This window comes from Melospiza georgiana, chromosome Z, assembly GCF_028018845.1.
Source record: "Melospiza georgiana isolate bMelGeo1 chromosome Z, bMelGeo1.pri, whole genome shotgun sequence".
Classification (NCBI taxonomy): domain Eukaryota; kingdom Metazoa; phylum Chordata; class Aves; order Passeriformes; family Passerellidae; genus Melospiza; species Melospiza georgiana.
The window spans coordinates 41,671,179-41,691,271 of record NC_080465.1 but is presented as its reverse complement, the minus strand read 5'-3'; the positions used below and the strand labels follow the sequence as shown (position 1 = coordinate 41,691,271).

Here is a 20,093-nt window from a genome sequence, read left to right as displayed (position 1 = left end):
TTTTTCAAGACAGTTGTCTGTATTAGCAGCTTGGTGCACATAGATCCTAAGGAATTATAGCCCAGTGCTGCAAGTACTAGTGTTTGGCATGTAAAGAAGTCAGTGATCTTTACTAGGATGAAAGTGACACTCATTTATGTCTTGGAAGATGGTGCTACAGAATTTGAAATTTAGAATCCAGTGTGTGTTGCATTGCAAAGATATGATCAGTAAATTTCCCTTCTTTATCATTATAGAGATGTATTTGATAAAAACATACAGCTGGTACATAGTTCTTACTTAAGCTTAGCTTTGGGCAGGGAGAATGCAGTTGTTGAATACTGTAGACCTAGGTTGTGAAACTCTGAACTTAGGAACTTGGTTGAGTGCTCATTGAAACATTTAGGTTAATTGTCTTAGTTTAATTCTTAAAGCAACCCCAAGCCAGTGGATATGGTAGGAGATGGTTCAGTATTTTCGGGTGCATCACTCTCTTACTTGGATTGTTTAAGCTTATGAATGATAAGTGACCTTACTAGGTTCTAACAGAGTTCATCAAGAGTTAATTGTTGCATTATTTAGCTGTGTTAGTCAACGGAGGCCAATATGACAAAACCATGACTTACTCACCTGTAAACAGCTATACCTTGTGCTTCTGGAGAGGTGTAAATGTTTGCAGAACTGGGCTGCATTAACATTATGAAAGAGGCATTAACAGTAAGTTTGTTCATCCTTAATTTTGCATAAGGTAAGGCTGTTAGGTTCCTCCTAAAACATGTAAGTCATATCCCTTGATATAAGTGAAATTTTTGTGCAAATATGTTTTATGTTTGACTGGTTGCTGAAACTTCACTCTGACATATATATGTACCTCATATAGCAGTTTCTTGTTGCACAGATTTGCCTTGTGTAACTGCCTGAGTTCACTGTTGCACATTAATTTATTCAAAGCCTTGTTATGTGTAAGAGGAACTAAAATACAAATACAGTTCTGACAAACACACATAGGGAGATATGTCTTCTGCTAAGCTAAAGCTTCCTATTCTGGTGGAATAAATAATCTTTATTTTGTACAGTTTTTGATAGACGCGTTAGATTACTTAACTTTTTTCCAGAGAAAAACAAAATTAGCTGCAACTTTTCAGCTATGTTGTTCTTTGGCATTTTTCATGTTTCAAAGATCTTATATGTGTTAATTTATGAATTGAAATTATTTCTTTTTTTTTTAGGAATTTAGTCATAAAGCTACACTCTTGAAGAATGGCAAGATCAGAACCAGTAAAGGACAAATACTACAGAATCCAGTTCAGTGGGTTAAAGATCTATTAGGAAGTGATATTTCTGTGACATGGAAGTATGTGTGGAATAAGGTAGGCCTGATTTGATTCCCAAAGTTAGCAATAATGAATGACTGTAACAGGTTTCACTAATCTAATCTCTTTACTGTTATTAAAGCAAAAGAGGGTACAAGCCTGAACTTTAAATATCATCTCACTTTTAATGAATGAGCAGCAAAGAAAGTGCTGTGGTTACATAATTGTATAGTGAAGTCATCATGAATGTTGAAAGAACATGGAATGCTCACACTGTAAGTTAAAAGGAATTTGAAAGTTGCTTTAAAGATGATTAAGACTGATAGAAAAAACTAAAAGGTAGTTTGAACAAAAAGGAACAAACTTACTGAAATATCAGGGTGTCATGCATGATTGTTGCAAAAATACTGGCAGAGTTTAAAGGGCATTACAGATGGGCTGTATTATACTTGGGTTTTTTTTTAATTAGAATTCAAATTACCATAATTTCTTCTTGATCTTGACAGATGCAGATTAGGTTTAGAAGTTCATAAACTCACTTTTAAAAGGAAAGTGAGGTTTCTACACCTATCAGAAAAAACCCTAAAAAATACTAATTAAAGCAATCAGTTATCCATCTAGATTTCTTTTTACAGGTTACATATCTTGGGACAGAATTGTCAAAATTTAGTGTTGGTGAAACGTCAGTTTCCAGCGACTTGGAGTTACCAGCACAGAAAGGAAATCCTTTGGGTACGTACCACTTAAAATCTAATATTCTTCATAACTGAAAGCAGAAGAAAATGATTTCTAAAGGACTTAAAGACTAGAACCTCTATTGATTTCTAGTTTTTTTTCTTGGGTATATGGTTACCACTAATCTTAATCTTGAAATGTAAGTAGTGCCAAAATTTGTACACGAAGTCTAAAAAACTACATTTCCATAAATTTGTTGTGTGAAAGGAATAGTTACTAATTATTTGTTTGTTATGTAAAAAAAAATAGTAGCATTTTATAATAGAATGTTTCCTATAAAGTGAAGTTTTGAGTAAGCCATTTTAATATTTTTTTATTCTATTGCCCAAGCAACACTAATAATTAGGAGGATACTTAATTCTCTAGAAATAAATAGTCAAAAGAAACAAAGTGTATTGATATGACAAGATGACACTGAACAATTTTTTCAGAACTGCTTAGCAAACTTAAGAACTTTAGTCTTATTTTGATAAGCAATGTATTCTCAGGGAAACACAAGTCCCTTTGACATCCAGTTGTACTTGGAGTCCATAAAGCTTTTAGGCCTTTGGGATTGCTTCTGTTAATTTGATAAGACACTCCATTTCATGGTAATCTGGATACCAGGGTTGGTCTGTTTTTAACATACTGAAAGTAAATTTAAAGATAATAGTTCAAAAGAGCTAACTTGGTATTCAAATTACTGTGTTCTACTGGTTATGCTTCAGGCTAACAGCTTCCAGAGGGTGAGTTTATTTTTCCTTGCTTCATTAACTTCAAGTTTTACCAGGTGTAACTGACTTAGATCTATATTTGGTTTCCAAACTTTTTCATAGGCCTTTGAAAATTTCACTAGTTCTTCTGAATTATTTGTATTGTGAAAAATTTATTATAAAGATTGTAACTTCTAGAACAGAGAAATCTGTTTATTGAAAAACTATTCTTGACCAAAAAAAAGTTGGTCTGAAGATCAGCAAGTGTTTTTCCCAGGTAGTCCAGGGTCATCTGGAAAAGAGTATTTGAGGAAGTTTTTTGTGATATGTGATTTAAGATGACAGTAGCCACTGCCTAACTGTTAGTCTTACATGGGAAGTTGAGAGGGCAAGTCAAAGTGTTCACAGTTTCAGTTCCATTTCAGATACTACATGGCCAGATATCTAGGACATTAAACAGTGCCTTAAATTGTTTCAGAAGAGGATTAATCTGCAGGGTTGTTTTGTGAGTACAGTTCTGCTCATTGGACAACCCTCAAATGGTTTCCGAGCTCAGTTCATGAGTTAGCTTGTTCCAAGTGCTTTTTCCAGCAGGCACTTTGCCTGCAGCCAGCCTGCTCAAAAGCAGAGGAAAGTTTGCTGGTGTGGATGCGAACTATTCTGTACTGCTTGCCTGGAGACATAGAGTGCCCAAGCACTCTTCTATCTTTCTAATATGCTTAGGCCCTGTGTGTATTGTATAGTAGAAGTTTTTTCTGTTTTTCAAAGAACGAAACTTCTTTTTTTGCTTTTTGTATTAATGATTTTTTTTTCTGTGTGTCCCAGAGCATTGTTAAAAAAGAAGATTGAGGCCTGGGAATTTGAGCAATTTTGGAGGAGAATGCTATTATTTTTAATACTCCTCCCTCACTCTCCTTGTAACTTCCCATACCTTGGCCCAGTGTTCATTGAGTTACTGTATGAAGAGCATGGAGAAGTGGGAAGAAAATGATATATGATACTGGCTACACCTAGCCATCTTGGTGTAGAATAGAAAAAAGCAGCTACCAATGAAATTTTTGTACAGCCCAGTTTAGGAAGAGTGTCTTAGGAACCTCTACCAAATCAAGGCCCTTTGGCGAGAAGAGAAGGAGTTGCTGTTCTGTGGCGGCAAACACAATAAATGTTCCAGTTTTTCAGCTTGGTTGAGACTTAGAAGTTGCTTCAACGTTTATATAGCATCAGACTTCTAGGTACCTTAGGGGTGTTAGTTCAAAAACCTTGAAGAGCCCATGAAGTAAAGCAGTCCCAGACCAATGCAAGTATTTAGTAGAAGCACTAGAGATTGCAATTTTGGAATTGGTCATCTAAATCCTAACTAAATTTTATTTTATGTACCTTCTTTGAGTCTGAGTCTTCAGTCTCTCCTAGGATCATGCCAGCAGAAAGCAAGAATTATTGTATTCAAGCCTGAGTGAGAAGTAAACATTAAGCAAATGAGCAGTACTCTTGGACTATCTGTATGCAGGAAAACAGAATAAACAGTTATTTTATAGATTAGAATTCCTCCATGCTTTCCGATACTTGTCATAATGTTTGTTAAAAATTACCAAGAATAACAAGGATTCAGAAGCAGATGTCAGCTGAAGAAGAGATTTAAGTTGTCAAGCAAATGTTGGTGTTAGGTATTTCACATTGAAATTCCAGCAAAGTGGCTTAAAATAAAAGCTTATTCAGTTGTTACAGTAAGTGTGATGTGCACATTCATTTTGCAGATTGCTATTTCAGGAAGACAGTCTTTGGAAAACAGCATGACTAGTACAATTGTTGTGCACAGGCAATCCCTTACTGCCTTTAACAACCATTAGCCACCTGTAAAGATTAAAATAGCTCTTGTTCACGTGTAGTTCATGAAAGGTCCCAAAGTTGTATGGAAGAAGAGTGTTTTCAAGGGAATCCAAATGATTTCTTAATGGCTGAACCATAAGCTGTTTTGAAAGGTTTATGCTAGTGTTATTTGAGGTATGGAGTATTAAATTTTAAACTAAACTCAGGAGGAATGCTGAAAGCAAGTGGGAAAGTTGTTCTATGATTGTATGTGATATGGTGTGTTTCTGTTTTCCTTGAGGCAAGCAATGAAACACATACATTTAGTAGGCTACTTTTCAAGTTAGAGTTTTAAGGTGTCTGTTGCAATTTTGCCAAGGAAGATATAGATGTAAAAACCCTCAAAAAACAAGCCCCAGTCATCTTAAAGCAGCAACTGCTGGGTTGGTAAAGGAGCAAAGGAAAGTTTGCCCTTACATGTGTTAGGTGATATAAGGCTAAGTGAAAACACAAAGAAACAAATTAAGAAAAATAAAAATCATAACTTCTCTGTGCATTAAACCATCAGTGTTAAGAGACACTTCTTGTTCCTTGAACAGAAGTATCTTTTCATGCTCCTAGGAAAGAATTTTATCACAAGGAGCCACCAGCACTATCCTGGTAGTGGCTCCATTGCTCAGCTTCTTGGAAGCTTTGACCTGAGTAATATGCAGCCAAACACCACATCCCTGCCACAAACATAAGTTGTGAGAACTGTGTGCTGAAGGAGAAGCAGCTGCTGCCAGGGAATTTATGAGTGAGTGTTTTTTTAGCAGTCTAGAAAACCTAATGGTGGATGCAAGGGCTATGCAAGAGATATGAGAGGCAAAAAAAAAGTAGGTGGCATGGAATTGATTTGTGTGTGGGAGGGAAAGAGTGCTGGGGAGAAATGGTTACACTTCTGAGGGTTTAGGTTAGATCTAAATGACCCAATAGCAGCGTTTTTCATAGCTCAATATGGTCAACTCTTAGAATTGAACAATTAGAAACATTTTGCTATTTTGGTGTAGTTAAAAAAATAACTTTGTGTCATTTTGAGTACTCAGTTAAATGTCTCAAAAAAAAGAAAAAATAGCATGGAGAAATGTCTTCTGGATTTAGGTGGAGAAATATGATACATAAACATTGCTAAATGATCTTGTATAATCTAATTTAGAGGGTGGTGTGGAAATGCTTCTGAAGATGCTTTGACCTTTATGTAGTTGACCAAGCTTGTAACTTTGTGTTTTCAGTATTGCATTTTACATTGATTGCACTTCAAACCCCGTCTGTAATACTTGCATGACTTGAACAGTGCCTATTGCACTTCATTTGGTATTTTTGCCTCTACTGCCTGTGATTACACTATGGAGGGATGACCCTGACTCACCACAGTGCAAAGCTGGAGTGATCAGCTCAAACCCCAGTGCCAGATAATACTGCACTGGCGAGGGTAACAGCGCCAAGTCAGGTCTGCCGTGGGAGGCAGTAAGACAGAAAACAGAAGTGAATCTAGTCTTTGTCAGTTTTTGGAAACTAAAAGTACATCCATATTTTAAAGCAATTCTTAATGCTTCTGTACATAGGCCCTACAGCAACCTTGCAAGGATTAAGCTGAGAAACCTCTGGAGAAAATGCTTTGTTATCTTTTTTTTTTTTTTTTTTTTTTTTTTTAATAGAAGCCAACAGGCTTCATATCTTAAATGACAGATCAGAATATTTGGAGGAAGGTGGTCTGTAAAGTTACAAAAAATAAATTCTGTAGTAGATTGCTACATTTATTTATATCAAAAACCCCAGATTTAACTGCTCTTTGATATTAATTGAAAAGTAACAAAGACTATGGTTTGTAGAAGTTATGTATCTCTGCTGAACAAATGAACAGCCAGATTGACATTTTCTCAAATATGCCTACTATTTGAGTTCTGCTTGGCAAAATAATGGTCTTGCAGCATATAAAGTCACTGCCACCCAACCATCTAGGTGCTCAGTCCTGAATGGAAACAGTTACAGCAAGAGTGTAGAGTTATAGTGTAGCAAAAGTAACCATTAACAGACCGTGGAGATAATACAAAATTAAAGATACATGTTATTAAAAAAAAATTAACAAACTGTACATTTACAATTATTCCATATATAAATTTTTTGTTCATACCTACTTTAATTATTTTGTCAATTGAAGAAAAAAGGCTGCTGAACATGCAGTATAATACGTAAAAATTTATCTACCATCTCAGTTTTGACATCTCTGCCTTGTGAATCTCAAATCTTTTCTGTGGAGGTCTAAATATAAACTTCTCAAGTTTCACAGTTTGACCTTTTTTAAAATGAACTGTAAAAAGAAAACTCCTATTTCAGAAGGAAATTCCTTTGCAAGCATATCAGGATGAGTGCTTCAATCAGTCTCTTAAATGAAATTTTGTAAGTGCTATGAGAAGGCTCATAACCCATAGATGGTTTTACTGTATTGGTTTGTCCTCTAGTTCTGTTTCCAAAGAACTAGGCACATACACAATGCCACCGCTGTTCTACTTTGTGCTAAATCAAATCTGAAGGTAAAGCTCAGCTGTATAAGTTGGCTTTAAACTAGTTTACTTTGTGGGCTTTACTAGTCCTGGAAAATGATAGAAGGGTAATCAATTTCAGTTTTCTTGATAGTCAGTTGTCCTCTCTTGTACACCAGTATAAAGTTGTGATGCTGAAATGGCTGACTTAACAGGAGAGCATTTAAATCCTCATGAATCATTCCAGATAAATGAAACTTAGCTATTATATGTGTCAGCTCCTAAACAAGTGTAAAATCAAGCTACTAGAAAACACTGCATGTGCATATTTGCAACAGTCTTCCATTATATTTTAAATTATAAACTTTTCAGGACAGGTATCTCATATGCATATTTGAACGGTTGAAGATACTTTGTGGCATAATCCAAACAACAAATCTAGCCCATTGTAAAATTAAATATTTTGTGCTGTAGTGTACTCCACATCAGAACCCTAGGTTTGGGTTAGGCTTAGACAGTTAGATCAGAAAGTACTTTCACTAGAAAACTTTATTATTATCTTCTTCGTGTTTTTGAAGGAAAACAGGAAAAGATGATGAATAACATTAATGTTTGAAAAGTCAAGATGTAATAAACCCGAGTTTATTATTTCTGACAAAAATAGCATGGCTTAAGGAACTTGATTCTGTATATCTGAATTTTTTGGACTGGGTATTATTGAAGTAGTAGCTTATCATACTATTAATAATGGCAACAGTAATGTGAAAGAGAATACTTGAAATATTTAAAAACCCCCAGTGAACAAACCATATACAAACAAAAAACAAAACCCTGACATCTCATATGTGTTTTTTCTGCCTTACCTATAGTAGAATATTCATCAACTACACTATGTCACCATTTATGTGACTCTAAAAGACAGGGAGATTAACTATATATTCTTTGTATTTTGGAAAGAAAAGTGAGATTGTAGACAAAAATGTCTGTCCATAGTATTTTTCAGTCTTGGGGGGATTTGAACGTGCAACTATTATACTGTTCTCTCTTCTTTATGGCTTACGGACAAAATACTTGTAAGTACTTTTCAGAACTGTAAAGTTCCAGGCATTTGCTTTATGTGCTTATATGCTTTACAAAGAAGTGCACAGTTCTGTCTGCAGAATTTACAAAGCAGTATTTTCTAGTAACTGCATACCTTGGCTGAGGTATAGGCTTCCTTCATCTTGCTTTCCAAAATCCTCTACCTGCTGTTATTTGACTGTCAGCAGGGTAGGAGGTAAAATGTCACATGATTGATTCAGACTTGAGCTATGTAGCTAGCAAGAGCCAAAACAAAATCACTTTTCAGAGGGACAAAAATTGTGGGTGGGCAGAGGAGGATAGGGGAAGAAACAACTATCAGGGACTGCATGCCATGGAAACCAATTCTAAGTATCTGATGTCTGCATTTCTTACCTGTAAGCCAGATTTTTATGACATTGGAAAATTACTTCAGAAGAAACCAGATGATACTGTGATTGCACAGAATCGTAGGCTAACATAGGTTCAGTAGGACCTTTGGAGGTCTTCAGTTCAACTTTCTGTTCAAAGTAGGACCAGTTTCCAAATTAGATAAATTTGCCTTGTCCAGGCACATTCTGCATATTTTCAGGGACGGGTATTCCTATGCTTAACCATGCTCAGGATGAATTTTTCCCCAGTATCTAGTGGGAAACTTGCTTTTTAAAACTTTTGCACCTTTTTTTGATACAGAAACTATGTTCTCCTGAGAAGTCCAGCCAGAGTACTTAAAACCAACTCCTAGCTGAGCGCTTTGAACATTGGCTTTCTGGCCTTTTTACTTTGTGAAACAAGTGGTAAAAGAATCCTTTGATAACAGACCCATCTTCTTACTTAATCAGGTGCACTACAGCATTTTCATCTGCTTTGGTGGTCCTGTGGAGACTGAGAGAAGACTGAGACAAACAGAACTGTTGTAGATTATCTTCCTGGAGCACGTCTTTTCTTGTCTTAGTTATGAAAGCAATAAATGTAAGGCAGTGTGAGCCACATCAGCCTTCAAGAGGCACTGGCTTCTGCCTGCTGCTTTGCTTTAAACAAACAAGACAGACTGTTTTGACATCACATTGGTAATATGAGGTGAAAATATTTAGGAGATTATCTGATGATACTATCTTCGGAAGTGTTTGATTTTTATCACTTTTTTATCTGTTTGATGTTTTTTTCAGGAATACACTTTTAACAAAGTTATGACAAAGCTTTTAAACCAAACAATTCAGTCTTTCAATCACCATGTGATAATAGTGTAGGAGAAGGCTCTAGAAGTTGTTCTGAGGTTGTACATAAAACTCAAAAAATAGCTGCTTTGGATTTTACCAGTGCATGAAAAATAGGAGCTGTTGGTTTTTCAAAGCACTTTTCTGACCTGAACTGAAACTTGATTTATAACTTGTATTATGTTTCTTCCAACCTGCATTTCAGTCTGCTATAAACTGCAAGAATTTTAAAGTGTTCTGGTTTTAATTACCCAAGTTTGGAGCTGGAACTTTTTATGCACTATCTTGGCACATTAAGTTCAGGTTTTCTAAAATGGTTAGAAATAATTTTAGAGAACCATTTTACTTTTGAATGAGTATATAAGTGAATCATTATATAATCAAGTCTACAGCAATAACATAATAGGTTAAAAAGAAAGAATCATATGTTGGAAACCTACATCCTCCTAGTCATACCAAGAAATAGTCTCCTCCAATTATTTTTAAAGCAATCTTTGGGTCTTTTAAGAATGGATACTAGTATATGATTTTGTTGATGTTGAGGTAAAAATCATTAATATTGATATTTAAATACGGTGATGGACTTGATTGAGAAACTGAAAGGTAATCTGGACAGCTGTGTAAAAATATTTTCAATAGAAAATATTTTTTTAATAAGAGAAATGGAACCAGCCATTCTGTTTTATTTTAGAAGTACTTATTTTACTTATTTATAAATTCAGTCTTGAAGATAAATTCTTTTATGGGAGGATGTGCATAGTTCTCAGTTAGTATTGGCATGTATGTCAGTTATACTTCTCTCACCTTTGGGGATAAAATCATTTTACATCTATAGCAAAAAAGAGCTACTAAGATGTAAATTGTCATTTTGTGTCCCTGAGAGACTATTGAAACATTGCTGGATTTCTAAATACATTGGTGGACTTGACTTTGATGTATTGTTAAATTAATAATGTAACAATATCTTGATGCACCAATCCAAGGTACCTGAAAAATAATAATTCAGTATATGTCACATAATAAGCATTTGTTACTGTGTAACAGCCATATACCCCAGGATATGTAGGGAAAAAAACAGTTACTATATCAGAATGTGATGTACGCATAAGGTTAATGGAAAATAATATATTCGTATTACTTATCTGGGTAATGCTCTAAAGAAGCCTATAAAGCAGTATTTCTGTTGTACATTTTTCAGACATTTAGAAACAGATGAACTATTAACTGTGTGTCTTGAAAAAGCGTAACATCTTTAGGTTCATTTGTGGGAATAATACTTTCTACCATATGAAACATAATTTAAGAATTCAGCATAAACATTGAAACTGATGCTTTAGAATAAAAGGCATGAATACTTGGTCTCTAATCATACCTGCAAGTCCTTTTACTATGCAGACACAGTACAACAAGAAAGGCCACTGTTATGGAGCAGTTAGAAAAAAGAATTCTAAACACCTAATATTTTTTCTGCTTTATGACATTGCTTTTGCCAATATCGTTGGATACATAAACAGACCTTGAACTTCTGAGGAATACTATCCTTTATTGAGTGGAGAAAGTAATGTTTCTTTCTCAAATACACAATTTTATCTAGAAGGAATGGAATAAAATAATGAATTGTGAAAATATGAATTAAATTCCACATTACTGCTATACAGATTTCAGTTACAGGCAGATGGTGAACTGAACCTATAGATCATCCATGATGAGTCATGGATGATGTGTGAAGAAAGAAACCATAAGCTAAGGTACTATCAGGAGGTGCTCTATGTCCTTCTGACACTGTTATAGCTGTTCTATGAATGACCTGGTCATTATAGCCCATTATAGTCCATTAAGGACCTTCCAAACTGAAATTATTTATTTATTACTATGATGCTATAAATAACCTTTGATTTTTTTCTGTAATTATCAATGCAAAAAATGCAGTGTGCATGATTTAGGTCACTTGATAGATTAATTCTTGGGGAAAAATGCTTTCAGCATTGGGATGGAGATGAACACAAAGGATCAAAATGCAGGTAGTCATAATTCCTGCTAGCCTGTATCTTGTAGTGGATGGACACCACTTTAACTTTAGGTGTCTGACTGATATGATTGATCTGTTCATTAGAAGAAGATGTCTCCTTACTGATTGGTTTGTAAGGACAAATGTGGACTCCAGCATTTACAAGAGAAAAAAAGAATTGACATCTATATCATGTGAAGTGAATCAAGAACTCTGGGGAGACCTGAAAAAAGTGAATTCATTTAGAGGAAAAAAATATTAAATTATTGGGAAAATATTGTGTTTTGTAAGATAAAGTTGTGGTGTTAGAATGGCAATCTGTCCACACACATCTGTTTTTCCAAAATACCAGGTCTCGACCAGCTCTTCTTTCCATTTGATAGATCACGAATACCAATTTTTAAAAACCTTAAGAACACAAAAGGCAGTTACTTGCTTTCAGTCAAGTCTCAGGAGAATATTAAGTGAAATAAGTTCTTGATGTGTCTGTAACCGAAACCACTGATATATTCCAATCTTAGGAGAAAAAACAGCTATATGTACCAGGCCATGTGTCTGGGTTAAAGGGAAAAAATGCATAGGAAAGCTTTAGTTTTGGTCTAAACTAGACAAAAGCTCATAATCCTGTAACTGAGATTTCTTCTTCTTCCTGAATAATTGTAGAATATAGTGAACCAGTATCATGTTGAGCTGCCCTGGTGAACTTTTCAGCTTAGTTATTAAATTTCAGGTGTTAATCCAGTTTTTAGTGTCCAGGTTCAGTGTAATAGGTAATGGGAACACTTAATACAAAAGAAAAGTTATTTTCAAAATTATCACTAGCATGGGCAGAACTATTGTGCCTCAGTCCAGTAGCAACCTTTATTTAAAGATTCAGAAGGCCCAAAAATGTTGTTTATAGGAACTGCTGGCTGTCATTTCTGAGGCCTTACTTCGTCTCAATAGACAGTGCATGTTGGAACTCTTGGGTTGTGACTGATCTTTTCTAAGTTCTTGAGAGGAGTGTGGATAAGGCCTAAGAAACTTGAAAGCACTTAAGACAGATTTTTCTTCTATTAATATTCCGCTGTGGCAGTTTAGATCAAATGCTGTCACCTTTAAGTGTGTTGTTCTTAGATCTTCTCTTTGTTTATGCATTTGTAGCCTGTGTCTAGGCTAGTTGTTCTGAACCAGATCCATTTGAGTCTCAAAAGAATAAAGTCTCCTGTGGCTTTGCCAGATACTGCAAATCAGTTCATCTTTCCCTCAGATCTGTTAATCATCATTAGGTGTTTTATAGAAGCATTTAAACTTGATTTACTGATGCTTGTAAATTTACTCAAATATGTTGACTAAACTGCAAGAGCATTTAAATTATTTTACAGATAATTTACACCAGTAAGATAATTGTAAAATACATAACCCATTTTTTGGATACTTTCTGTACTTTCTTGCTTGGGAAAAATAAGGTAGATATTAGTGGGATTTTTAAGGCCTGATCTTTCAGGAGCTATTTGAATGTTCAGAAAATGGTGACTCTGCACGGAAGTGACAATTTTCTCTTCACTGACTAATGCTTATGCAACTGGAGATTATAGTCTGACATTTGTGTAGTTGCCATTAATGGAAATTCTCCTTAAGTACAATTTTCAGATTCATAACAGCCACAGCAGACAAGGACTGCTAGAGATGCAACAAAATGGAAACACAAGTTGAAAATATTTAGAGTGGTTTCAAAACTCTAAGACTAAAATGGATGCTTTCAAAGACAGAAGGGATATTGATAAGCAGGATGGAAAAGCTGTCAAGAGACAACGTGTTTTCCCCATATTTATGGAAGAAAACCTCTCATTCTGATATTGATACTTTATCTTGCTGTTCCTGAAGATGATAGAAGACTGACAGAACAGGACAGCAAGGGTGGAAAAGCAGAGAAGGGCCCTGCTTGTGTGTCTAAATTTACTAAGTCTGCTTCTGTACCTGAGGCACTGAGTTTTGGGTAACAGTATAGGAACCTTTCTTGGCTGCTTACAGCCTCTAAAGTGCCAGTCTTTTTTAAGGGGATTAGAGTTAAAGTCAGCAAAGTGCAGGAAGAAAACATCAAAGTGGGTATCAGAAGATTAAATATAGTAGCAAAGGGAGAGAGAAAGGGGAGAAAGACTTGAGAAAGAAAAATGCAAAGGAAAAGAACTCATTGGTGTCAGAGGAAGAAACACAGGAACCAAAATACTGATTCATACCTACATGGAAAAATTACTATCTGTGGATATAGAAACTTTTTAATCAAACACTGGTGTCAGAACGGAGAAAGGCAGCTTTAGGATGTATAATTACTGTGGTTTTGCTAGATGCTGACTGTTATCTAAAATTACTGAGAAGTGGAGAATACAGAGATTAGATATGTTAATTGTTCACTTAGGTAAAGTACTTATGGTGGAATAGTGATGTTCAATCGACAAAATGTTAATCCAGTAGGCAAAACATAAATTTGATACAAAGGAATCAACAAAGAAAGCTGTTATCTGCTGCTCAAAAAGGTGACTTCAATATATGTATTTGGTCTTATCTCTCTTACAATTCACATTTGAGTTGAGAATTTTTAGTCAGTAAGTTAAATAATTGCTGAGAAGAGCCTTTCTAAAGTAAGAAAATAGCATCTTTTCTCTAATTATGATCTATCAATACAGGATGTTAAATTAGTTATGGGCTTTGCTAAGAATTTTATTCTACTTACATACAAAATGTGGACATTTCAGAACAAAAAAAGAGCATTTTTTCAACTAGAGCAGAAATCATGCCTATCATGCCATTGTATACTCAGTATTAATGAAAATGTTTCATCTCAGTTTCTGCCAGTTTATTTTCTTTTTAAAAAATTCCCGGCATACTTTAAGATAATTTTTACCTGAAGTTGTCTTTCAAACTATTTAGTGATTTTTTTATCCAAGCATTCCTTGTACCTTTACAACATCACTTCTAAAGGAGTGTGTAAGTTGGCTTCTTCTGGTGTGACTGGCTGCTGCTTCATAAGCATGAGGAGTGTTGTGATGTAACTTTCCACATAGGTCTGGTGTGCAGCCTGCCCATCTTTGTTGCAGTCAGTGATACTTAAATATATTCCAGATATCAGATCGTACATTTTATTCCATTATGTACTGTGTTATGTGTACTGAACATGCACTGAGCTTGTAAGACACACAAGACTATTTGCACCTCTGAACACCAACCTCTCTCTTCTAGTAGCAATTTGCTACTTGGCTGGCTTTGGGTGGTGTGCTCCTGGAACTCAGGAAATGGCAGGGAAATCGTCACCAAGACATGGAATTAAAAGGTGTAGCACCTGCACTGTTTGTTTTATCACTGGCACCACTGATGTTGTCCATTCAGTGAGTTTATTTTGCTTCTTTGAATTGGTGTAGATGACAGAAATGAAAAGTGGTAGTAACAAAGAAAGATAGTCCAGTAATAAGTACAAGTTAACTGGCCAACTGGTGGAGCTCCAAACATGTTTTCTGTGCCTCTTGACAAGGATTTATCTTGACTGATCTAATAATCCTGAAATAAGTATCCTGGTTTGCTTCTTGAGGACACTTGAATGTTGCTTGGACACAATATTTTGTTGCCGTTTGTTGTTTTGGTTTTGTTGTCGGTTTTTGTTGGGTTTTTTAAACAAAAACCATCTCCACTTTCATGAGAGTTCTCTCTCTTGACACCATCTGCTATGTGTAATGGTTGTGCCCTCACTGGCAGTTTTCTGTATTGGACTGATTGTGGCAGCTCAGAAGCTGTGTTACTTTGTGCAAGGATGCTGAAGGGAAAAAGTGGAGATGAAAAAGTATGAAAGCAAGTAACTCTGAAATCTGAAGCTCTGAGTGCATTTTGGAATCTGTAGTGTTATGGATCAATGTCTTCTAATATTTCTCACTGGTGGATCTTTACAATGTTACTTTGTTAGTGTCTTTTAACAGTGAGAAAAGTTCACCTTCTCCTGTACTGACAAAAGTGCTTTAAATTTATGCATTGTAATAGTTAATTCAGTCCAGCAGATACTCAAATATTGAAAATACTTATGTTCAGTCCTGCAGTTTCTTCTGTACATGTCTGCACTTCATATCTTTTCATAAAGTTGTTTCAGGACAGGCATTTTCTGTGAGAGATTCCTTATTTTGGGAAAGTACAATGAACTTTGTAGTAGATATACTACATGAAATTCAAGCAGTACTGAAGAGCAACTGCATTTTCCTCTTATATAACTGGAGATGTCTGAGATGGCTAGCTTCCTGGGCTGGGCACCAGGAGATGTAGTGTGGCCCTTGTCTCATTGAGGCCTGGATCTGAGTGAGACATACTGCTTAGATGTCCTAAGTCTTACCCCACAAGATTCCTGGGGCACATTACAGATTCTTTGGGATCACTAAGACTTGCAAGGTTCTGACAAACTACAAATACCTTTTTAGGTAATAGTGCCAGTGACTGCTTTCCATTAATCATTTGCATTCATTTTTAACAGGGTCATCTGTCCAGTTCAACTCAGTGGAAAGCCTGACACATTTTCTTCAATTCCATGAGATAGTAATGGCACGTGAAGAGGAGTTTCTACCATGCTCTGCAATGGAAAAGCACTGGAATTTCTACAAGGAATGCAAAGATTTTGGATTCTAAAGACTTCTTGTGTGTTAATGAATTTTTCTTTGCCATCACATAAAAGTAAACATTTGAGCTTTTAGAACTAAGTACTTTGCTGCTGTCATTTTGATAAATCATTTCTCCAGCACTTGGGATGATGGAAAATTTGTTTGGGTAAGTGAGGAACAGGGAAGTACTTAGTAGCAGGCAAAAATAACTGTATAGAACTGAGTAATATTTACTCTTGCACTGCAAGATTAAGAAATGGGGAAATAGATAGGATTTACACACTGATGCTCATTGTGAATTATATTCCAGGCTGATTACTTTTACGTGGAACTTTTTAAGTTGAACTTTTTAAAGTTAAGTTTTAATTTCAGATTAAAGTAACTGCCCGTGCGTGATGGGGCAGGACAGAAGCAGACAGGCATCAGCACTCACAGTCACTTCTTACACCTAAACCTGGAACTGCTGTAGCTGAGCATGTGCTGTCAGAAATGGCAGTGCATGTTTGTGTAGTAACATAAATTGTTAGGTTAGGCAAAAAATCAAGATGAGCAGCCTTGGAAATCATCATCAGCTTTGCTAGAGGAATCTTAGCTGTTGGAAGTGCTCAGGAAAATTCCATTCATGTTCCAGCCAAATCTCTCTGATAGGCAGAAACTGTGCTGGCATATGACAGGAAATGCAATTAGCCTGTTTATGGAACACTGATTTTTCCAGGTAACAGCATCTCAGATATTCATCCCAATCTCTGAGGGATTTCTTTTGTTTTAATTTTACAATGTTTGAATCTGCTTTAGCAGCATATTTGTAACCGTTTTGACTGTTAAGAGAGTTATCTGCATTCAAGTGATATTCTTGCTCTTTTGTTCTTTGGATTATAAGAAGAGATGGAATAATAGTACTTGCTACTTCTAACTCCAGTGAATAGGATGGGAAGTATCTCCTGTTAATACATACTGTCAGCAAGCTATTTTGGAGTGTGAAGAGCTCTTCTGCAAAGATCTGATTACTGTCTTAAACAGAAGTTGGTTTAGAGAAGCGAGAGGGGTCTGATGTGCAGAGAGCTAGTACTATGCCCTAGGATGCATGAGCAGTGGTAGCCTAATGGGCTGTAAAGAATAAAGAAATGCCAGTGGCCTGGAAGTCAGAAAAGGTAAAAGCTGCTGAGTGACACGTATTTTGTAAAGTCAGTTTCACAAAGAAAGAAAATGGAGTGTTCTCACAACTGCAGCAGCAAAACAAACCTGAAGGCATATTGTTTCAAAGGAAGTGCTTATTCAAATACTGTGTTTTCACCAAAAAGTAAAAGGTATTTGACTATTAAAATTACCTCTGAATTACTTGTTTGTTTGACGTTTTTTCTTTGTTGCAAGATGTCTAATAAAATTAATGTACAAAACCCAGAAGAATTTGACAGCACTATTTTGGTCTATTATATTAATATGATTACATGACCTAAGGCAATCCTAAGATACAGTGACAGAAAATTAAATGAGCAAGCTGAGCAAAGAGGTAGAAATGCAAAGTGATACATGAAAACCACTGTCTCTTACAGATGCTGTATGTAAAACTAATCTACCACTGAGGCTTTTTTCAGTTCTTAGTTGTATATAAGCGTCTTGAGAAAGGCATTAGCTTGACAACATATGGCTTAATATGACTAACAAATGTAGGATTCTGCTCCCCAAATCTTAAAACTGTGAATATTCTCTAATTTCCCTGCTGGAGTCCTTTGATTTTAATATAAAGATCCATGAAGAGAGAAAAAACTTAAACCATCATGTTTGCAAAGGTTAAATTTATGCTTTTTAAGTGTACCTTTGCATAAAAATATCAGTGGTTGTCACTGGTCAAAGATGGGCAGCTATTAGTGATGCTAACTGCAGCAGTTACAAAGCTTCTACTCACAAGTGGCAGGTCCCCTTCCCAGCCCCTTCTGCTGCTTTCACAATTCAGTTCTTTTATTTAGTAGACCTCTTCTCCACTCCTAGGCTGTGAATTAGCACAGAAGGTGCAAGCTAAAGTAAAAAAGAATATAAAATGCAAATAGTAAGACAAAACTCCTGGCATTCTCACTGCTGTTAATATTAACACGGGGAATAAAAGGATAAAAAGGTGATGCAAAAAGCCAAAAATTCAGATTCATATTTCCACATAATTATTTATTTAGTGATTGCTGACATGGAATTAAAAAAAATCAGTGGAGAGATTAATACCAGTAAGGAAGAATGCAAGATTCAAAACAAAAGAATAAGTTAAGAGGAAGAGAAGCAGCTGGGAGGCAGAGAATATAACACAGGATCCATTGATTTTAAGGCCAGCAGGAACCAGTGTGACCTCCTGAGTAACAGGTCAGAGGTCATGAAATTCTGTAAGCAAGGGAAACACATGGAGAAGAGGAAAAAAGTAAAGGCAGGTGCAGGGAGAGCTAAAGTCATTCTAAGCAGAGGATCAACACAAAACATTGCACCTTCTTGCCAAGCAAAGCAGAGCAGGTCAGGGAAGAGAATAATGGGAATGAAAGCCAGCTTGTGAAAGGTATTTACAGTACTCTAAGGCAATACTGCTTGGGTTTTTGATGGTGGAAATACAGCTAAGGGGGAGGGAGAGTGATGAATAATGTTGCTATAGGAGTTTGGATAAATTCTTGAAGCAGTTGTAGTTGGCAAGTGTTTTGTCATGATGACATAAAGATTTTTTTCTGGTATTCAAACCTTAATACAAAACTGGAGGAAAATACTCTGTTCAAATCAATAGATTGAGCAACTGCCTACATGAGACTTGGGCCCTTTATTCTTATCACCGGTTATTAGTTAGCTAGTTGGGTAGGAAATGATGTGGGTGATCTGACATTTGAAGTGCTAAGTTATGGCCATATCAAGAGAAACATGACACAGGAAGGGATTAAAACATTTCTAGGGAATGAGACTTTGGAACTGGATTCAAATAACTTTTAATGTGACTTTTGTATCTCTGTGTTTTTTACGGATTTGCGTTGTTTGTTTGTTTTTATTAAAACAAAGCTTTGGCTTTGTCTGTAGCAGGAGGTTTTACCACTTACACCAATACTGGTGTTGCGGAGTAATCCACAGGTGAGTTTTCCAGCATCTGTGGCCTTCCGATTTCACTTACGCATTTCTGCGGAGAGAGCGCCAACACCCAGTTACATATAACTTGGTCACAGTGGCTTATGCAATTACCAGCCGTAAGCTGAGCTGTCACAGCGGTGCCCAGCTGCAGGGTCAGCGCTACAGCAGCAGACAGATGCTCTCCGGTGCTGTGGCGTCTTCCACATTTCTCACCGAGCCGGTGCACCAAGGGCCCGAGGCTCTCTGCGAGCAAAGCCAACAGCGCGGCCTGACCTTAAAACACCGGCCTTATCCTGGATGTGGTTGGGGATCTGCAGTATTCCAGGGCAGCGGCAGGTTATTTTACTGCTAAATAAAAACAATAAATCGTCCCCAGCCAACCTGCTATAAAACAGAGGCTTAATGCCAGGGTGCAGCTTATTAGCTCAGAGCTGCGGCTATTGCCGCGCCTGGTGCCCACCCGGGAGCGCAGCAGCCCCTCCCTCTCCACAGCTGTGCGCTCCGGGGCAGCCGAGACGAGGACAAGGAGCCTGGGCCGGGGCTCAGACCCAACCCTGTCTTGCCGCCCGGTCGAGCCGGCTGTAGGGTTTGGGAAGCTCCTCGGCCGCTCCGCCCCCGATGAGGAGTCGCGGGGAAGTCGGTGCCGCGTTTGCCGGAGGGGCGGCGTGCAGGCGGCGGGTTCCTCCCGCTCCCAGGTGCTGGCGGGGACCTCACCGTCACCTCTCACTCGTCCTCCTCCTGCTGCCCGCCAGCTTTCGGGGCGGGCGGCTGCCCTTCTTTTTTCCTTCACGTCATGGAGGAAAATGCTGTGCCGCACACCCATCACACGCCCCGCGCACACAAGAGCGCCCCTTCGAGCCGAGCAGGGCGCCGGCCCGGGACGGCCGCGATCCGCTCGGGTGAGTGCGCGACCGGCGGGCAAGTCCCGGGACAGCGGCAACGAGACGTCCCGGCCCGCCGAGCTGAGCCCTAACTTGGCGGAGCGGCGCTGGGGCGGCAGCAGCTCCCGCCCTGCTCCCGGCGGCTTCGCTGTAGGCGCAAATTTGGATGTTCGGCCGTGGC

The 20,093-nt window shown here is 37.3% G+C and overlaps 1 protein-coding gene across 1 annotated transcript in view; it reads left to right on the top strand.

The window, feature by feature from the left end:
• Positions 1-16,472, top strand: part of ANKRD31 (ankyrin repeat domain 31) — a 62,809-nt gene extending 46,337 nt beyond the window's left edge. Inside the window, exons 22-24 of the mRNA XM_058043950.1 lie at positions 1,209-1,349; positions 1,928-2,024; positions 15,821-16,472. Coding sequence (XP_057899933.1) covers positions 1,209-1,349; positions 1,928-2,024; positions 15,821-15,972 — 390 coding nt within the window. The 3' untranslated portion in view covers positions 15,973-16,472. The remainder of the gene's footprint in view (positions 1-1,208; positions 1,350-1,927; positions 2,025-15,820) is intronic.
• Positions 16,473-20,093: the final 3,621 nt, after the last annotated feature.